This window comes from Actinia tenebrosa, unplaced genomic scaffold, assembly GCF_029948245.1.
Source record: "Actinia tenebrosa isolate PJP-AT-01 unplaced genomic scaffold, QUT_ActTen_1.0 PGA_scaffold7__59_contigs__length_16204524, whole genome shotgun sequence".
NCBI lineage: Eukaryota > Metazoa > Cnidaria > Anthozoa > Actiniaria > Actiniidae > Actinia > Actinia tenebrosa.
Genome location: NW_028292584.1, coordinates 6,215,720 through 6,238,091, shown reverse-complemented (window position 1 = coordinate 6,238,091; position 22,372 = coordinate 6,215,720). Strand labels below are relative to the sequence as shown.

At 36.7% G+C, this 22,372-nt stretch overlaps 2 protein-coding genes across 2 annotated transcripts; one reads left to right on the top strand and one right to left on the bottom strand.

Annotated features, from left to right (window-relative positions):
* Positions 1-942: 942 nt before the first annotated feature.
* On the top strand, positions 943-9,086 carry LOC116300892 (uncharacterized). The gene is made up of 7 exons (XM_031709861.2): positions 943-1,437; positions 2,002-2,281; positions 3,432-3,556; positions 4,515-4,617; positions 5,490-5,612; positions 6,263-6,363; positions 7,757-9,086. Exons 1-7 carry the CDS (start codon positions 1,039-1,041, stop codon positions 7,901-7,903), a joined length of 1,278 nt encoding a protein of 425 aa, XP_031565721.1. The 5' UTR covers positions 943-1,038; the 3' UTR covers positions 7,904-9,086.
* On the bottom strand, positions 9,084-21,699 carry LOC116300889 (membrane-associated tyrosine- and threonine-specific cdc2-inhibitory kinase). The gene is made up of 18 exons (XM_031709855.2): positions 21,402-21,699; positions 19,948-20,015; positions 19,411-19,455; positions 18,995-19,077; positions 18,283-18,369; positions 18,102-18,140; positions 17,852-17,927; positions 17,048-17,170; positions 16,524-16,618; positions 15,772-15,878; positions 15,223-15,326; positions 14,509-14,550; positions 14,004-14,094; positions 13,699-13,776; positions 12,912-13,011; positions 12,448-12,549; positions 11,896-12,031; positions 9,084-11,449 (listed from the first exon to the last, which is right to left on the bottom strand). The coding sequence occupies exons 1-18, from the start codon at positions 21,610-21,612 to the stop codon at positions 11,426-11,428; spliced, it is 1,611 nt and encodes a 536-aa protein (XP_031565715.2). The 5' UTR covers positions 21,613-21,699; the 3' UTR covers positions 9,084-11,425.
* Positions 21,700-22,372: the final 673 nt, after the last annotated feature.

Here is a 22,372-nt window from a genome sequence, read left to right as displayed (position 1 = left end):
TTCATTATTGCTCTTCAGTTAATTCATCAAACTACCTCTCTGGTAGATAGTATGGCCGCCTGGCGAGAGATCTATGAGACATTGTACGACAATAACGACAATAAAGCTTGGCTCTCCCTCAGCGTATCTTGTAGTTACTCGACTGAAAGACCTTGGTTTTTGAGTTTGTTCGTTCGGTTTTGTCGACGTGTATGCGAACACATCGTAAACCATCCCCCTCCGCTTCTGCTTTGTTCGTTTGCCAAAAGCACGCTGAATACTGAAAGAGCTTCAAGTGGCGCTCACCCGAATGAACTCGAAATATCTGAGCAGAATTTGCCCCAGAACTGTCCGATATCATAGCAATGTTCTTTCTTAGTATGGTTGGAATTTCTTGTTGATTTTCAGTAGAATTGATAGTTTTGTTGCTTTTATCCATCGGTCGTCGAACCGCCCCGGCATCCTTAGTTTTTTTGTGTCCAGAGCAAAGAAATTTTAGACTTTTTGTTTTGCTTCCTTTACGACAGGAAAACGACATTTTGGGTCTAACAGTGACGAGGCTATGTATCCCTTCGACAAACGAAAAGTGAACTATAATTTTTCAGGTTTGAATACTTCTCAGCGAACTAATTGATGGTGACTCGACATGATTAATTAGCACCATTGAGGCGTGATATATGCCTAATGAAGGACTAAGCCATCATTATCCTTGGACTTGAAAAGGAACATGTGATCAATTAGTTATTTTTTCTTGGATCAAACCAAGTCGACGAAATAGAACACCCGAGACAGACAGACAGACAGACAGACAGACAGACACCCATACATACAGACAGACAGATAGACAGACAGACAGACAGACAGACATACGGACAGACAGACAGACAGACAGAAAAACGGACAAGCTGTATTTTTCTACTGGGCTTCCTGTGGCGGGAAGGTATTGCAATGTATGATGGTTGATCGAAACGGATGTTGTTAAAAAAGCAAATGGCGGGGTGACAAATATCTGATTGTTTTTAAATTTTCCAACTTTTTCCACCACCAAATACAGCCAGGATGCCTTCAGGAAGCCATTTCACCACATCCAGTATTCTGGCTTTCATTTCCCTGAGTCTGATTCGTGGCAGCTTTTCCGTTGTCATCCATTTTGCAGATCTTTCGTACAACTCTCCGAGCCTTGTATTTCTTCTGCGGACGCCAGGAACAGTCATCTTGTACATTTGTCTGCTTATCTTCGTGGCTCGTAGAGACACTGAACTCAAACATACTTTCTTGAATAATTTGCGGAACATTCATAATTACTGGAAGTCTGCCGTCATGGGTTTTCTGCAGCTTGCAGCGCCGTATTTACTGTTTATGTATGGGCTCAAAGTCATGAGTCCAACTGCTGGAGGAGTTTTTATGGCCGCTGCTCCTTGGACTACGGTTATCTTAGAGCGTTTGCCGTTTATAAGGGTTAGTATCTGCATTATCTTCATACATTTAACTACATTCTTAAAAGAAAGTTCAGATTATTTATTTCATTGAAATATTTCGTTTTCTAACGATTGATTTGAAGTGTAATTATAGCGTTGACACAACCCGGAAGTAGTTGCTTTACTTTCCATTGATTGTTATTTCTTCCGGTAATGTGGATAAAAACCGCTAGAATAAGTTTTTTACATGAAAGAGTATGGTACGTTAGGATAAAAACTAGTACTATTGCTCATAAAGGAGGAAGAAAAATGACCACCACCTATTTAGCTCTGTAAGAGCATCAGTCTGTTGTGTAGGGGGTCTTAAACACTCAGAGGAGAAGGTGCATGCCGCCTTCATAATTATATCTGTGAATGGTTACACCTTCACATGGCTTGGATGACCATGTTAAAGGCAGTCCTGTCCCTAATCAACTAGAGATGTAAAAAGAAAAGCATGAGTCCAAGCTCATCAGTTTAATTACTGTCAACTGTCATCCTCAATTAACAAATAAAGTCGATTGATAGATTGATTTGAAATTTATGCTTTTCTTTTTATCCACAGCAAAGATCCAATCTCTCTCCAGTTAAAATCCTAGCCATGATTATAGGGTTTGCTGGAGTTATCATGGTGTCAACATCAGATGTACTAATGGCCGTTCACTCACATGTAGAGTGTCCAAATTATACAAACCATACAAACATGTCATTCCTTAGCAACAGGACAAACAATAGTGCGATGGGTTCTCTTGTGAGAAACAAATGTCATAAATTTCCAATACCCTTGATTGTCAGATCACTACTTGCTCTGGTTGGTGGCTGTATGATGTGGTCTATTAGTTCAGGTATGGACTCATCTCCAGGGTTCAAAATGATGGCCAGACATCAGACAATGTTGGCTCTAGCTTGGGTTGTGTTACAGTCGCCAAAAAGTTTGGACATTGCTCTTGGATTCCCATACAAATTCACTGAGTTTGAAGAGAAAATTTAGGTAGATTTCTTTGGTTAGCTTTCTTAACAGCAGTAAGAAAAGCTTCAATCAAGCTAGAGAAATGATATTTTACTTGTATTTAGAGAACTAACTAAATATAACAAAGTAAATAGTTCATTTAAAGCCAGCACATTTGTATGGAAATTCGAGAACATGTCCGAATATTTTGGTGGACGCAATACAATTCAAAACAATTTTATACCACATGACAGCTTGCGCCGAAAAGGTGAATGGGGGCTCATATGGCCAAAAATGTTTTGGTAGTAATATTGACCAACAACATTAAGCCAGAAATGAGGTACATGTATGACCAAGCTACAACTAATTTTGGCCGACCATCATGATCGGTGACTTTCTGGCCATTATTCAGAAGCCCTGATCTCAATGGTAGATCTAAGAGGGCTTTGGGGAGGAAACGTTGGCCCAAATTGAATAAAATAAATAACCTCTTTTAATTTATACATGGTAGGTTTAAAAGCTATTAGCCATTCGAAGGTTGAAGGAAGAAAAACCTGGGACAAGTTGATATTGCAGTGCATTTTGGGACTTGCAATGTTTTGGGGGATGGCATGTATTTCATCACCTAAAACATTCCCACAATGCACTGCAATGCCAACTGGACCTAGTTCTCCCTCCATCCTCGGATCAGCTAATGGTGTTATAGAGCCTTGTCAGTCCTCCATACACACTCCTTACTACATTCAAATATTCTATTCACACAACTCTCAACTCACATGTTGATTTTTATGGAGTGAGAGAAACCAAAGAACCCTGAGAAAAACTTTATTGGCTAGAGAGAACAACACATCAAACAAACTCAATTCACATGTGGCGTCCGGAAGGCTTGAACCAGTAACCTAACCCATAGGACTTACAGTGGTGAGACATGATGAATTAGCAGCTTACACCTCATCCATTTATCATCATCATCATCATCATCATCATCATCATCATCATCATCATTAAAATTTATTGATTTAATTTAGTTATGTTTTTTGTGGTAGTGTTTTGGAGATCGTACCGAGGGGACATTCATTTTGCTGTTGCTGGTGTGTGGAATAACATATTTGCCAGTTGTTATGCACTAATGTTTTGGGTTGCAATGCACCGATATGAAAATATTGACAAGGTTAGTAACACGTTTTATGCTACTGGTTCCTAGTTTAGTCATCAATACAATTTACTTCATATTTGGGGTGAGGCAAATGCCTCCCTTAAATCATAATAATTAATTTCATTTATAGAGGATAACACTTGATAGTAATTCAACTGATAAACTTGTGGTCCTCTGTTAACATCTCTAGTTAATTAGGGACGGGGCCGCCATTAATGTGATCATCTGAGCCATGTGAAGGTCTAACCATTTGCAGATGTAATTACAAAGGTAGCACCTTCTCCTCAGTTATTTTAAGACCCTGAGTATTGGTCCGGCCAAGGCTTGAACCACAACCTTCCGCACAATGGACCAACGCTCTTACCAACTGAGCTACAGTATTGGTTGGGTGGCGGTATAAAGATTCCAGGCTTCCCTTTGTCAGTGGATGAGAAAGATTAGTCCCATTTTGCCAAAGTATTACAAAATTTATCATTTTTAGTGGGTGCTTCTAATATTAGCATCAGATATATTATTGGGTGAAAAGCATGAGATGAATGAGATGAATGAGAGCTAAGTGTACTACATCCCAGGGGGGGGGTACTCCCCTATATTTGCTATACGGGTATGTGCCGCCCTATAGGGTATGGTTTTTGGGTCTGGGGTAGGGTATCATTTTTTTACATTTTGCAATCGATTGTAAAACCGTATTTTGCGTCTTTTAGTCTGGGATAGGGTGTATAATTCTTAGTTTTAGTCTGGGATAGGGTATGTAAAATCAGAATTTTAGGTCTGGGATAGGGTCAGGTTTTTGAGGTCCTGGCTGCACACCCCTACCCAAGTTGGGGTGGTAGTACCCCCCTCCCCCCCGGGTACTACACCACCCTTGTTTGTAATTTAGAATGTTGGTTTTGTAGAGGATTTAGAGCTAGAGTCTAGATTTACCTAAAAATCATGTGGGGTGTTTGATTGCATTTTATTTGAAATGTTTCAGGTTAATTGGTCCAAACCAGATGGTATTGTGTCCATTATCTTTCTTACTGTTTTTTCTGGTTGGGTTGCTGCTCTTATTGTTGATTACATGTACAGGAATGTAGGTATGTTTGTAAAGGCCAGTTTTGACGGTACAATTTTCACCTACAACTATCGTATACAACACGCTTGTGCCATCCTACAACTCGTGTTGTAGCGTGTAAATCAAGCCTACAACTTGCCTACGACAGCTGCACAAGCATATGTTGTATACTATAGCTGTAGGCGAAAATCGTACCATCTAAACCGGCCTTAAGATATCCTGCTGTGTAAATATCTGTTAAAAATGGAGAGGGAAATAATTTTTTAAAACAAATATAAAGTAGGAGTGGCTGATCTGCATGGACATTTAGAAGGGCAAGTCATTGTAAAGCCCATAAAATATTGGAGATGGGAATATCCAACAAGTATTCACCAAAGGTGAGGTGAGTATTGGTGAATATTTACCAAGCGGCGAGGTAAAATAATATTCACCATATATAACCACTGAGCCTGAGGTAAATAATTGTTTTAGTATAATTTTAGACTTGGATATCAGAAAAAAGATGACATACTGGATTAAATTTTTTTTAGTATTATTTCCGCTCTTGCAAACTTTGGAAAACCTCATAACCACTGCTTGAGCTGTGAATATTGTCTCTGAAACAATGGTCGCACCACCAATTACCGCATGCAAAAATCTATGTTCATGTCTAAAATTATACCGATGTATATTTTCTTGGTGTATTATTTAATGTTCTGCTAATATTTTTGAGATTCGATTGAGTTTGAACGAGAAAATCTAATATGTTGAAGTTGAATGCAAATGAAGACAATTCTGTCTCCAATTTATAGACATAGAGAGATCCTGGGTGACTGATTTCTATTGTGTTATTCCTTGTTTATTGTTTATATAATTTGATATATTAAGTAACTTGAACATGCACCATAACTACAGGTCCAACAGCAACAAACAGAGTGTTGTGCCTTGTACCTCTCTTTACGTGGATTGAAGACTGGGTGTTTGTGCGTGAATTTAAGACACTTGCAGATTCAACACTGGTTGTTACTGAAATCCTAGGTAAGAAACCATCATACAGGAAGGGGCCAGGATTTTAAAAGGAGGTAACTTTGCTAATCTCACAAGAAAACCCACCTTAGGACCCCCCCCCCCCCCCAGATCCACTCCAGGCCATGATTGAATTCTGAAATTTTGTTTGTCAATTATTATGGAACCTTTTACATTGTGCATAATATAATTTCTCGAGCATTACAGGGAAACAAAGAATATTTTTAATTTCAATGGAATGACAAAATAAAGGAAATAATACACAAGGGAATGACACATGGTCTGAAGTGGGAAAACATTACAACCCAAAGGATCTAAAGGAAATAATACACAAGGGAATGACACATGGTTTGAAGTGGGAAAACATAACAATCAAAAGGATCTAAAGGAAATAATACTCAAGGGAATGACACATGGTTTGAAGTGGGAAAATATTATGCCCAAAAGGATCTAAAGGAAATAATACTCAAGGGAATGACACATGGTTTGAAGTGTGAAAACATTATGCTCAAAAGGATCTAAAGGAAATAATACTCGAGGGAATGACACATGGTCTGAAGTGGGAAAACATTACGCCCAAAACAAAAGGATCTAAAAGAAATTAATGCTCATTACAACTGAATTAATTTACTAAACATTAATTTATAACGATTTCTTTTCAGGCTTGGTTTTGGTGTTTGCTGGACTTGTGACGTTCAGTTTGGAGGTTGAGGGATTTCAAAACTCTCTTCAAACTCCATTGCTTTCTCCAACTATGGATGAGGTAAGTCGTTGTCTACGATTTTCCATGGTGCACTTGGCTTTTAGAAGCTGTAGATGAAGATGTCGGCTAGGTGGGGAGTCAGTTTTCGCTTATTATCATGAGATAGTTAGATTTATTACACATTTAGGTTCTCTCTCAGTGCTAAAGCAGTGAATAAATACTATGTCAGTAAACTGGAACTGATAAAATATCATGATAGCACTTAATAGAGGTATTGTGGAACCTATTAGTCTTACATAGTGGTAGATAGTGTGAAGACACTTTGCTTGTGGAAGGTTACAATTTAAATTAAATGGCAATAAAGGAAATAAAGTAAGAAACTGTCACACAGCCATGGATTACTTCGACAATACAGCAGCCATCTTGCCAGGGGGGCAAAGAAAAACAAAGATGAAAAATTTATAGTTTATATGTTTGTCATATTTTTTGCTTTCTGTTGTTGTGAGCTGTTAATATCAATCAACATCATTACTGTAACAAAGCTTTATTTGTCCCCCTGGATGCCCCATAATGCCTTGCAATCCAAGATGGCCACCACATTGAAGTAGTCCATTGCTAAGGGTGTGGTTCTTGGGGAGGGATGGAGGAAGACAACCATAAGGACTTATGATACTTGCTTTGAACAATGGATAAGGTAAAAAATTAAATAATTAAATAATTATTTTTTTAGATTCGAGATCAAGATAATTTCCTCTGTAATGTGCGTGCAGTATCTAATGTAGATCTTACGTAGTGTTTAAAAAACGAGTAGGAGTGTTTTATCAGGTATAAAAGCACGAGGCTATGCCTCGTGCTTTTATACCTGATAAAACACGATCTACTCGTTTTTTGAACTGCTTAAAACACTCATGAACAATTTATAAGATTTTGGTTCAACTGGAGCCACCATACACGTCACGAACATAGATTTTTATACTTCGATAGAGATTTGACGTCATGGGCATGCGCAACCAGATTCAATAGAAGCTCCCACACGTTGGATATTGGGTGCCAAGGCAAAGACAGGCACGTTAGTCAAAGATCATTAGGGTTGACTATGACCTTGATGAAGCTCTATGTCTTCATCTAAACTTGGATGCATACTTCATCCCTGATGAAGTCATCCTCATAGTATTCGAGTGGTCTTTATATAAAGATCACATGTCTTTATATAAAATTTTTTGAATACTAATGAAGAGGACTTTATCGGGTATAAAGGTTCATGCATGTGACTCCAATTGGACCATAAGCTTATGAATTATTAATGAGTGTTTTAAGTATATATATATCACCATTCACTTTGATCTAAATTGGGCTCCCTGTGGTTGATGGGGGGAGGAGGGTGGGATAGACCAATAAGGATTTTCCAGTCACAAGATACTGTAGTGACAGTTCTAATTCGTTTTGTTCAAAGGAGGGAAACAATGGTTCTAGTTTCAATGATGGTTACAGAGAAGCCGACGATGGTGCAACATCCGAAGAGGAAGTAGAGAACGGCAGCCACACAAACTTTAGCCATTTTCCACCACTGATGGAAGTAAAACCTATTGATATCAATTAAAGTAACTACTGTATAGTAATGAAAAATACATCAAAGCAAATATTTTATAAATTAAGCCTGGTTCATATTAGTGTCAGAATCGAAATTGGAAGCAACATACACACTCCGTTCTTTACAGCTCAACGACAGTGCTTGTCTTTTTTTCCACACCTTGGTGATAAATGCAACAATGAGACTCAAACGTTGGCTACGATTCTGATTCAGATGCTAGTGTGAACCAGAATCTATAGCTTTCAGAGGGCTTGCTGATTCGACCAGATGTATAAATAGTTTACCTCATGTCATAATAACTTATTATATTGAAAGCAATTGTAGATGAAAAGTAATGCTAAACAGCCAAGACGTGACCAATTGTTGGCTGACACTTCACAAACATTAATGACATTGGCTAATGCAATTACCAATCTAATAGACTTTATGGATACAAATCGAACAAAGAATCTTAATCTCAAGTGAATGAAACAGGGTCTGAAATTGGGAAAAAATTGCACCACATCAAATGAGGTCTGTTGTTCTCTAACATGTTGGAACACAATCTTTTCAGTCATATGATACTCAATCTGCTCTATTCTCCGAGTGTCTTACTTGTGGAAGACTAATGTTTTTAAATCTCTGTTTGGGTTCATTTAGGGAGTAACTAAAAAGATTGTATATTCATTTCCCTCCCCCTCACTTAAAATAGATCAGCCCTACTATAGATTGAAGCTTTTAGAATTGTATATAGTTTTGTAGTTTTACAGCCTGTTTTATTGTTTCTGTGACTTAACTAACTACAGACATCTGTCATTTTGGCTCCTAATGATCATGTTTTTGGGAAGCAGCTGTACACAGGCTATCAAGTTTACGAGGGGCTGAGAGCATTCTGATTGCCTTTACAACAGCTTATTTCCCATTGTAAAATGGCTGTTATGAGTTATAAATATCCCCACAACTAGAGACAGCCTATTTTCCATGGGAAAATAGCTACCAAGTTGCAGGAATATTCATCTCTGGTGATGAGAATGAATTGGAATGCTTTCAGCCCATTGTCAATTTGATTGATGGTAGCCAAAACGCCAGAAGTCTGAAGAGGGTTAAGTCGCAGAAACAATGAAACTGGCTGTAACACAAAGAAATATTTTAATAGATGTATAAAAGTAAACTTTACTTTATATTACTTAATATTAAAAACGACATGGAATAATTTTGAAAATGTTTTTTTAAAGAGCTTTTCAAGTACCTGCAAATGCTATCTGTGAGTTAACTGTGCCCTAACAATGATCAGCCAAGTTGTTTCAGATTGAAGGTTTGGTATTAAAGACCCATTGCCACTTACTGTGATGCATCACAATTTGTTTACATTTTGAATCGTGTCTCCACTGAAAAAACAATTCCAACCTTTTGAATAAACTCTTAGATAGTCCCCAAGGCCGTAAAATAATGTAAAAGAATAATTATTGTGCCTTAGTGCTATGTCGGAAAAGGATTTAATATGAAGTTATTATTCAATATATGAATCTTTCATGGACCACGAAATTCATCTGTGACTGCGGTGCATCACGGTAAGTGGGAATGGGTCTTTAAGCTTTAGATTTGACTATGAGTAAGAGTACGACTATGAGATTTTGTATCTAAAAGCCTTCCACCACAAACTGGTTTTTTTTCTTCTGTTTGGTTTAAAAGGAATAATCTTGTTTTGGTAGTCGTACTTTTACTTGTATAATCAACTCCCTAGAGTACAAACACTATAAGTGTGCAACATAAATACCACTATATACTGCTAAATTATGCTAATCCTATTGTTTTCTATTGTTTAATTAGCACTATTTACTACTAAATAGTGCAAAGTGTTGCACACTTTTAGTGTTTGTACTCTATTGCTCTACTACTAATATAAGTCTTACTGGATATTTTTTCCATTGGCAAAACAAATTTTGGAACATGAATTTTTTTTACAACAGTAAAGGAGACACAAGAGTGTTCTGAATGATGTTAATACCAAGAGTGAACTTCTCAAAATATGATTTACCATTGGAAAAAATTTAGTGAGATTTGGTGCAAGCCTACCACTGATATATCTCTAGTTAAGAATAATAACATTTTTTTACATTTTTAAACTTTCATTTAATATTTTTTCCTGCTCTCTCACTAGTTTTTATACATCTACACAAAAAATGCTGCAAGTGAAAGTCGTTGTAGGTCTTATTAAATATTTTTTTAACAAAAATTTAAACTTGCCAACCGAATACTACAACTATAACCACCGGCATATTTCATTTGTATCTTTATATTTATTTTTTTGTTTCTTTTGCCCTCTTATAATTCTGGTACTGGACAGTGGCAGATCCAGGGGGGTCGAAGGGGTCCACAGAACCCCCTTTGAAGGTTTGATCTTTTAGGTAATAGAAATATGTCTTGTATAAATTTGAATAAATTTTGATTTTAATATTTTTACAATGTTTAATTTACCTTTAAGTTCCGTTACTAGATAGTAAATTAGGTGATTAGAGCCAATTTTTTTTTGTCAAACATCGACTAAACAAAAGAGAATTATACACAGTTTAAGAAACGGAACCCCCCTTTGAAAAAATCCTGGATCTGCCACTGCTGGAAGGTTAAAATTTGTGATATGACAGTCACATTTGCAGTCAATATTACAGCACAACATGTATGACCAGAAATAATGTATTTGCATACTTTCATGTATGGGCTTTTGTACGTTAAACTGACACATTTCTAAACAAGGATTTACTAAATAAAGGCATGTAAAAGTTTGTTTGGCAGCAAAATGCCAGTGCATAGAAGTATGCGAGTACATAATGGTCATACTTTAATGCGCTGTGCTATAATAACAATATGCAGTACCATGGTTATAAGACTGCCAATCAGCAAGGACAGGCATTTTACCCTATTACTTCATGGCCTGTAATACTGATTTATGCCTTCCTCTGGTGCTCAACCACAGTTTTCATACTGTAGCTCTACAGCAAAAGATTAGGTGAAGACACAGGCCGAAATTAAACATTAGAGTGAATATTCCAATCACAAACTTCTTCATGCCGTGTTGGATGATCTTCGAAGCTATTACGGTAATAGTCATTATTTTACACGCACACGAAAAAGCATGTACACAGCTATTTCGATAAGGTTTGGTGTGCGTTTTGTTCCATATTATGAAGCCCGAAATGCACTATTGTCAATGTAAATGAAATCAGCAACGATATGGAATTTTCCCAACGTTTGTCTGCATGTTTCTTCTTCCATATTTTCTTCTGTGCTGACATTATTTACATAGGATCCACCATACATTTTAAGCTTGGTATGCAACATGCCGCCTATGTACCTTCACCAACCTTTTTTGAAATCATCATTCCTTGCCATTGCTATGCCTGAATTTAAGGAGGTCACCTAATTTATTACGATTTTCTTAATGTTGTGGGAAACTGTTGAATATTGTCTTGCAGTTGCCCTATACCACCTGTGTCTGACTGAGGCAGACTCCATTACATATCCAAGTGCTGAGTTTTTTAGATGTACAATTAATCATATAGCAGCATCTTCAAAAACCTTTGAAGCCAACAAATGAGAAGACATGTTAGCTTGTTTAATCAGAAAAGACCTTAGATGTGTACTTGCAGAAAGAACACATACCTTTCCATGAAGGGATTGGGGTTAAGAGGGTCTGACGCCAGTCACAATGACTGGCCAAATTGTTTCAACTTGGTCATACCTCATTACTGGTCAAAATAACTGGCCAGGCAAAGACTGGCTGGCTGGACATATATTGAGGTTATGTAGTACTTTCATTGGAGTAGTGTGCAACCTGAAACACCTAAAATGGATGCTGAGTGTTGTGGATGGGGAGGGGGGGAAGTTGGTGCATGGACCTTAATTCTCTTTGAGGGGGCTCTGTAAATGCTAGTTCAAAAGTAGTAAACGGTACCTTTGGATATTATACCATTTTCCCCTTCTAAATTAATAAGTGTGTGTTTTCTAATAGTTGAGACTCTTACGTCTAACAGATTCTTGGGTCCAACTCCCAGTTTTGCCGTAACACCATCATCTTCAAATAATCTCCCCCTTCGTCCTTCAGAGGGAGGTGTGTATTGCCCTCGACTTGGACTGCTTGTATCTAATGGAGGGGTCAACCTGAAATAAATATGGATTTAAAATTAACACATGGCAAGATATCATTTAACAAGCATTATTGGTTCATTACAAAATAAAGTGATGGAATGGGAGAGGCTTTGGTATGCAATGTTGAAGTGGGACACTTGGAAAATTACATCTACCAAACTAGAAAATACACTGTCTTAGTCTAACAATAATAGCTGCTCAATGGTAAGACATGACACACAGTAATAGGTGTTTGGCTGGACAAGTACCAAATTTGACCAGACATTGCCTGTTGACTGGACATTGTTTATTTTTATCTTTCTTACAAGTCAAGTGGCTCATTGTAAATGATGATGGAACATGAAGAGGCTTTGGTGTGAGAGTTTGGAATGGCAACATTTGAAACCAGACTGGAAAATACCCTCCTTAAGAAATCTTATCTTTCTTACTGTCCATTTAAGTAGTTCATTGCAAATGTTGCTGGAGAAGCTTTGGTGTGAGATGTTGAAGTCGGTACTTGTAGATGTGTTGGCGAGCTGCAATAACCGTCCCTAAAAAGACATTCAAATTATTTAATGCAATGAGTGAAAAATTTTCACCCATGTTGAAATTCCCCCCAATGACTTAAAATCCTTTGAGATATAAAAAACAAAGAAATAGCCACCATGTTGGTTGATCTAATGAGAAGCTAATGAGGAATGCTTTGTTATTGTCAACCAACATGGTGACTATGACGTAACATGCAGCCCAAGAATAGGAGGATACCAATCAAACAGGCACCATGTTGTTTGATCTAACGAGAGAAGCTAAAAAGAATGCTTTGTAATTGTCAACCAACCTGGCAGCCATGATGCTACATGCACTCCAAGAAAAGATTAAATCAAAAATTGGTGGAAAAGACAATCTAACTTACTTATGCCAAGGGGGTCTGGCTACTGGATGGGATAGTAGATCCTCAAAGGATGCACTTCTGTCTGGAGTATGGACACTCTCTTGTGACAGGTTATGGGAATCTAGTAATTAAAAGAAAAATAATCCTGCGTTATTACTGTCACTACTCTACTATCATCAACTCTACTATCATCAACTCTACTGCAATGGAACCCCTTGGGCAATAGAAGAAGGGGACACCAAAGGAGATTGAAGGGCTGTGTGTCTTGAGACCTTGGAGGTACACCCTCTTAGTGTGATGAGGCAACTCAATCAGCCTAGTACAGAGGACACTCAACGAAAGGGGTGTTGGTGCTATGTTGTTGACCCACAACAGCAATAGATGATGATGATGATGATGTGTTACTACCAACAAAACGAAAATTCCAAAATGATCTATCCAGATTATCAGTAGATCTCTTCGTGAGTCATTCATTTGTGAATAAGAGTCTTTACTTCAAGAATTCAGTATCCGTATTCGTGTGTCTTCTAATGTGTAACTGTTAATAAACAAATATATGATACTCTATGAAATGACATGTGATCTTAAAACACTACGACCAAGGTAAAGAGATTTATTAGCCATGCATAATACAGTCAAAGAAAGAAAGTCAAATTGGATCAAAAAAAAAAAAAAAAAGTGATGAAAAATTGATTTCAAAAGAGTCTTCTTTAAGAATAACATGCCTGAATACCATTGGGATAGTAACGAAGTACAGATATAGAGTACAGTCTACAGGAGTGAACATGCAGCTTGATCTATTACTTACCTTCCATAGTAGAATAACTAGTTTCAGAATGAAATGATACATCCTGATTGGGTGTTGGGGTGTCAGTTGACCAAAAACCTAGAAAAACAAATTATAATCACCATAATAATTTAACGTTTATGAGTAATGCTGTTTGAAAGTAAAGTCCTTATTTAACATCAGTGTTTCTTTAGCTAGTAGCTGGTCTACCAGGAGCTGATGGTGCATACTTTACTCCTCCCTCCATCAGTGCACTGTTCAAATGTGCATAAAGTGTCAATATCTATGAGAACTACACCATTATGATTAATGTCAGTCAAACTTACGTTTTAGTGGCTTGAAGGGCCATACCAGTAACATTATTATCCACATTACATATATTGATATCCAGATGTAGAACTTTGAGAGGGATGAATACTGAAATAGTAAGATGAGATGATACAGTACAATTTGTAAAAATATGTGAATTTCAAAAAATATTGAAAGTTTTTCTTGCACTAGATGATACTAGACTGTTTGTATCACATATTGCAAAGAGAGTAGAAACCGTGTTCAGTAGGATGAATGTTGAACTGCAGGTACTTCATTATAATATATTTTATATGTCAAACTGCACTAGAGCAGCAGCATCATCATTATTAATGAAAAAGGAAGATTAATAACATCAAATGTAGGACATGTGGATGGAAAAGAAAAGAAAGGAACAAGAACAGAGAAATAAAGAGAGCATAAAGAAAGGGAAGGAAAGAACCTTGGAGTGAGGGAATAATATCCATAATTATTTTTTTATTAATATTTGCAATTTTTAAAAATCTACCAAAAGTTACCTACCATCTTACTGTAATAGTAAAGCCATTTTCGTTTTCTCCAAGTCTGAAATAAAGCCACGTAAATTACAATTACCATGTTTCTTGACTGATATAAATTTCATTTCAATATAACCAAGGCTTTTATTTGCAAAAGTTTGTCCGCGTATAGATTCCATGAGACTTCACAATATTAAATTTTCCTCTTGTTGTGAGCTGTTTTGCTCACCCCCAATCCCTGCACAACCAATAATTAGTCAGGGGAAAAACTCAACTTGACTGAGTTAGGAGGGAAATGAGGGACTGTTTACAGTGCAACGACCATAACCGGGGCCACTTAGACAGCGAGAACCAATCAAATTGTAGAATGAAAATAATACATTCAACTTCCCAGTGCAGCCAATCAGAAACCAGCAGAAAACAATAGCCTATAGATTAATTTGTCATTTGTCACTAGCTGAAATAGGAAACTCTGAAAAAATCTCTGAAGGAATCAAACCTATGACCTTCGGATGCCATTCAGAAACATTATCCTTTCAACATATCCTTTTATTCCCATGTGAAAATGACGATGGCTATGTAATTGTTTACACGTAAAACCAAGTTTAAGTTACCATTCTCGTGATTGGATTAGACATGGCTTGGCATGGTTTGTAAATTCATTCTACAATTTGATTGGTTCTCCCTGTCTAGTTTGCCCTGGTTATGGTAGTGACATTGTAACAGTCTATGAACCCACCTTTTTGACAGATGGCTGGGCAAGGATGTCATCTACAGTGGGTCTTTTTCTAGGATCAGGATCCATCATCCAAGTTATTAAATGACTCAGCTCTGGAGATAAACCTGGAATAAATGGACACAATTTTACAGGTACCAAGAGTGGTCGTCACCACCGGACTCAATGGTGCCTCAGTCATTTATTTATGTTAAAGACCTGGCACTGAGGATATGCAGGACAGCAACGGCAATGATGGCAAGCAAGCAGCAGCACTAATGGTCTACTTTAATAATAAAGCAGCCATTTTGCTAGGGGGCAAAACAAAACAAAAATGATGGAAAATATATGGAGTTTTGTGTGTTTTTCTTCTTTTTGGGGGGGGGGGGGGGGGGTAAAGGTGATTGATGTGCTGTCTTATTCATCTTTTGTTGTATTCTCTGTTGATATCAATTGATGTCATTGGGCACCCCATGCCTTGTGACGCCCTGTTGCATATCAAATGTACCACATGAAATGTCCTTGTTTTATGTGGTAAAGAAAACAGCAAGTCATTAAACGTAGTATTTGTACCTTGCGTAAATGTTTTAGGTAGCTGACCATTTCTTAACTGATGCCAAGCATCTCCTCCCTTTGGTAGCTCTATGTCACATGCAGTTTCTAAAATACTGATTCCTAAGCTAAAGAATTAAAGCATCAATTGTTAATAGATATTCTAGATGAACTATTGAATAAGTCTAATAGCTGTTGCAAGTTGTCAGTAGGGTGCTGGTAAATTGTCGTATCTTGTCAGCAGGAATAGTAGTTTGTTTTAGTGTGCTGGTAGGGTGCCAGTATGGTGTTGGTAATTTGTTGTAGTTTGTCAGCAGGAATGGTTGGTTGTTGCAGGTTGTCAGTAGGGTGTTGGTAGGTTATCAGTAGGTTGTCAGTAGGATGTTGGTAGGTTGTCATAGGTTGTCAGTAGGGTGTTGGCAGGTTGCCAGTAGGGTGTGAGTAGGTTGTCAGTAGGATGTTGGTAGGTTGTCATAGGTGGTCAGTAGGGTGTTGGTAGGTTATCAGTAGGTTGTCAGTAGGGTGTTGGCAGGTTGCCAGTAGGGTGTGGGTAGGTTGTCAGTAGGATGTTGGTAGGTTGTCATAGGTGGCCAGTAGGGTGTTGGCAGGTTGTCAGTAGGGTGTTGGCAGGTTGTCAGTAGGGTGTTGGTAGTGTGTAAGTAGGATGTTGATAGGTACAGTAGTTGCATGGTTGAATGTTGGTTGGATATCGGTAGGTAACAGTATGCTGTTGGCCATAAAATATTTATAGCATCATCTACACATAGTATTACCTAAAAATATCAGCTGCTTTTGTAAAACTTCCCTGCATAAGTTCTGGAGCAAGGTATTTTGGATCTCCTTCCTGTGCATTAGTGACCTCTTCACACTAAAACCACAAGCAGAAAAATTAATATGAGTCAGTAGAATTAGACAACATTTGCTAGAAAAATTATTAGATACCGGACATAAAATATGACTGGTCAACAGACAATGTCTGTCCAAACACCTAATTTTGACTGGTCCAATTGACTGGTCACACTGACTGGATACACCAACTGTTGATCAGTCTTGCTAGAAATGCAGAACATCCATGTGGCAAGTCATTACGACCAGCCACTGATCATGAGCAGCCATTATTTTTAGCCCTGTCTATGTATTAAAAAGTAGAACATTATGATGGAGAGAAGATATTATGCCATTCCTTTATCAGACAGTTAACCTGTTTATCTTGCTCTTAATCAGACATAAAATAGAGCAAGCATATACGTTTATGACTTTCAAATCAGAGCCTATATTCTAAGGGTGCCAGACTCACCTTAGACAGCTCTAGAACTAACCCAAAGTCTCCTATTTTGTAAAGTTTGTCTCTTCCAACAAATACATTAGCAGGTTTGATGTCCATGTGCACCATATTGTGATCATGCAAATGTTTCAGACCCTACAAAGAAATTGGATATGATGTTATACATGTTTAAAAAATCTAATCTAATTGGATTTACACTCCATGTTGGACTGAAAGCCTGCCAGGTTTGCAATGCACTTGATAAGGCTAATGATGATAGATTGAAGATGCTTCAATGGTTTTTCCCTAGGTTCTGCAGTTTTCATCCCTCTATATCACATTATTTATCTTTATCATATAATTATCCATAAAATACCTATATTTCTCCTTTTCGAAAAACTGATATTTTCACATGTGAAAATATCGTTACCATGCTATTATACACGCCGAACGTATGATTTATTACTACTATACCATGCTATTAGTTTATACCGTAAATAAAAACTTTTATAATAATAAAAAGCTTATTAAGTTGATTTTATGGATAATAATAATAATAAACAGAATATTGCATGGGCACTTGGAGATATGAAATTTACCAAGATAAATTTTGTATCTCCACATGCTCATGTAATATCCTCTATATTACTTATTTATTTTTATATATTATTAAATTATATATATCATATTTTTATACAATTTGAGTAATAAACCTTCCTTTATCATATAATGTATATTATTAATATATATTTATGTCCTTTTACATTATTGTCATTCCTTATCCCATTATATTTTAATCAACCCTTTATATCTCTATTGTTCTACTAAACCACTTACCAAAGTCAGGTCAACCAACAAGTTCCATACTTCATTTTCAGGAAACGATTCCATGGTCTCGAGAGAATTCTTCAGACTTCAATAAAATAAAATATTTAAAATTATTACTTGATCTTTGCCTCTAAGTCATTTCCAATTGTTTTGACCTTATTACTGAATGCAGCATGCACTCAATGCAGCATGCACTCTATGCAGCATGCATTGAGCATGCACTCTATGCAGCATGCACTCAATGTTATCTTGTACTAACCTCATAACACAGAGCTCTGTGAGAATATATAGATTTTGTCTGGGAAACAAGAGTAAAAACTGGATCAATCCATTAAAGCTGGAGCTAGTTTTGTTCAGTTGCAATACAGTTGGAGACTATGACAAATTATGAGCATTCCAAACATACTGGTACTGTACATAAACTATTGATCCATCCCTACCTTTCTTCCCAGGCCTTCACAAATCTTACACAATTTGGATGTCGTCTCAACAGTTCATGTTTATTCACTTCTTCCAGTTTATACCTCCTAAAAAGTGGCACATAACCATAAAAGAAAATGATGTCAATAGCAAAGAAGGGTACAGGGCTTTAAGAATTAACAGCCAGTCAGTCTCCAGTCATGATGACCAACCAATTCAGCTCAGTCATAATACATGTACCTGTTTCTGGCTCAATGTTACTGGTCAAAATATCCAGCAAGGTAAAGATTTGACTGGAAAATTGTTGGCAATAATATTGTGCTATGACCAGCTGTTATTTTGGAGTCCTGATATTGAGATTCATGACTTTTATTAGCTGATTGAAACCCAGGGATATCATAATCAAAATATATTCATAATCATATCAAGCAAGGAGGAAAAAAACAAAAACTGGACTCCCTGTTGAACCACTGAAAATGCACCTGCTTTGATAGCCCTTTTTTACTTAAAACCATATTTTTTCTCATTATTCTCTCCAAGATCTATGGGGCTCAATCAAGGGAGATTACAATACCCATCTAATAAAAGCACACAAACATGTAATATTCTGTGCTGTAGGATTCTGTAGGATATTTACCCTAAATTGACAATGAAACAAGCTCATTGATCACAAGAGAATTAACTTCATATCAAATGTCATTTAGACCAAACATATTAACAAGTTGAGCTCACCTGTCAGCATCACCACGAAATCTTTCCCGTGACTTCTTGACTGCATACAAACACCCATCTTCCTTGCTTCTTACTTTATATACCTTAAACCGCATTGACAAAAACAGCTGATTAGTCATAAAGGACCAATGTAAATTACAAAATTTTTAACTTTGGTGCAAAATAAACTATAGAAATATATAAATAATTAGAAAAAAAGATTTATAATGCTTACTTTATAATCAAAAAACAAATTGCTAGAGCAATAGCCAACTTTTGATTTTCTGGTTGAGTGATAAAGCACAATACAATCCGAGTCGAGGCTCCAGAAAATTACAATTAGCTATTGTTTCCCAGGAGCTCGCTTTGTGCTTGATCACTCAACCAGAAAATCAAAAGTTGGCTAGTGATTTATTGTTTGATCCTTATGTTCTTACCTCACCAAATGATCCTTCACCTAGTCTACTTATGACCTCAAAACACTACAAGACAAAACATTAAAAGTTTAGAGCGTGAAAGACAGCTAGTGGATACAGCTACTGGAAGTTCGCTTATCAAATCAGTGTCACAATAAAAATTGATTAACAAATTAATGCAACTTTTCATATCAAGCATAAAGACAGGCAGAAAATCTTGCATCTTTCAAAATAATTATTATTTGCCTAATGATGCTTCAATCCATCATATATGTGACAAACTTAGAGTTGAAACAAAAAAGTCTGCTCAGGTTGTGCATCACTGGCTATCAAATGTGATGCCTTATACAACAAGAACCACGGAGAACCCTAAAATGTCAGGTAGGGGGGAGAGGGGGTACTTAAATATTGGAAAATATAGCTGAATAGTATGCATACATTTAAAAATAAAAGTTGGGGATGTGGGCTTGAATGGAAAACTAAGTAGATATTAGCAAAACGTTGGGGCTCATACATGTTTAGCATGTTTAGCATACAAATGAAATACGACATACAAACCTGTTTGAAATATAGCTCTTTGGATTTTGCATCGTAGTGAGGACTTACAAGTTCAGGTGATTCTAATTCTTGAACATTTAGTCAAGGTAAATAGAGTTTGTAACAACTTTGAAAGTAAAAAATCCCTTTAACCCTTTCAAAATGATTTTGGATCTGAGGCTAAAGCCTGGTTTCCGTATGTTGGCGACATGCCTGCGACATTATTCTATTGATGGAAACCCTTTATTGCTGACATCACACTGTCCAGGTTTGTTGCCGACATGCCTGCTAAAGTTGAGTTGATATTAAGTCAATGTCCCCAACCTGTCTGTGACGTCAAATGAATATGGGAACATTATCGGCAGTGTACCTACAATGTTGGGTTTTGCATGCTTCCAGTGCAGCTTGGGACATGACTGTGACAAACATCGACAATGTTATTACAATCATGGCAGGCGTGCAGCTGATATATGGGAACCAGACATAACAGGAAAGGATTAACGGCGCTAAGTCCACTGATAAGAAGTTTCATTTCTTTTTCATTTTCCTGATAATTTTGAAAGGGGTTTATACCATACCTATCTGCTACGTTAAAAAAGATAATTTAGAAAAGGATTGCAAGTTGTCTTTTGTATACGTTCTTTTTGAACATCGATTTCACAGAAAATGATTTAAAAATCATCATCATCATCAATGTAGGGAAATTATACATAAAACATAACTTGATTCTTTGCTTTTCTAATGCGTAGTAAATAAAAAATCTTTAGATAGTTCGGGCTACTATTAGAATAAACAAAGAACTCTTTCATTTGCATCTCGTAGTAAAAATATTTCATTCAAAAATCCTTAGATCGGTAGATAGTTCGGGTTATTATTAGGAGAACAAAGAATTCATTAATTTGCATCTCGTAGTAAAAACATTTCATTCAAAATCCATAGATCGGTAGATAGTTCGGGTTATTGTTAGGAGAACAATGAATTCATTCATTTGCATCTCGTAGTAAAAAAAGATTTCGTCGTAAACTTGTTTAGAAGGTGAAGGCGCGATTATAAAAAAATTATCCAATTTAAAAATGAGCAAAGAAAATAACGCAAATATGATAGAACAGAGTTGAATAAAGTTGATGTGGATAAAGCAAATTCAAATCAAAGGCAAATCATAAAAATACTAGGCTTAGATCTCGTGAAGACAAGTCTAACATCTATGTTAAAAATACTAGGCTTAGATCTCGTGAAGACGAGTCTAACATCTATGTTTAAAATACTAGGCTTAGATCTCGTGAGGACGAGTCTAACATCTATGTTAAAAATACTAGGCTTAGATCTCGTGAGGATGAGTCTAACATCTATGTTAAAAATACTAGGCTTAGATCTCGTGAGGACGAGTCTAACATCTATGTTAAAAATTATACCAAGTGTGATGGTCCAAACTTTTACTCACAGTGCATGCAAAAAAGTAAATCTTAAAAGGATACTGCATCCATTTTCCTTAAAGCTGACAGCATGAGCTCCTTCGACATGTTTTCTTGAACGCTTGAATATTCGGCTGACAGGAGGAGCAGACTTGACTGGCGGCCTCGGTGGTAAACACTCGACATCAAAACCTCTTCTCGTCTTCTTGTGACTAAAAGTCGACTCGTTTACTAAAACAGGTATTGGCCGAGGACTCTTGAAGGTTTGAGACATGGCTTTAGAGGCTTTGGTGGTGTTTTTTGGTGGATAATTCCATGGAAAAACCGACGGTTCTCTTGTCAGGTAATGCAAAGATGGCCGTCTTGCTCCGCACTTTACAAAATTTGGCGCCAAATCCTGACACAGTTGGGTAACTTTCGCAAGCACAGGGGGACGGGTATAGTAATACTTTTTACGCTCCTATTTTAAGATCATTTTTCTCTCGTACATCGTTAAAATATAAAACAGTTATCTTCTTCTTGTTATTTATTTTTTATTTTTGATAAAAATAGTATTGCTTTTTTATTTTTTTAGCCATTTTTACAAGTAAGTTACTTTAGGGTACTTACCTTCCCCCAGTTGAGGTTGTTTTGAGCCCAAACTTACGATAAACACGTGACTCAACAAGAGATGGCATGACATTCAAATGATCAAACGTAGTTTCCTTTTGAATGGATTTGTCAATGATCACATGGTAGTATCAGTCACGGGTTAATAAAGGAAAACAGATCACAAGATTCTAATAAGTATCTCATATGATTTTTATTTCAACAGGATTCAAAAGGATAGCACATGTTCTCTTTTATTTTTCAAAGTGTTTTGCATCTGATTTCTAGTTGTTTGACCAACGTACGACCTCTCAAACCCGTCTCTTTTCTGATCGCACTTCTAATTTTTGAAACAGTATTAATTTTTTTTTTTGCAATGAAAAGTATAAAATATTTTCATCGAGTTCAACACACAAACACAAGACTGATAGACAAACTCTTGAGAA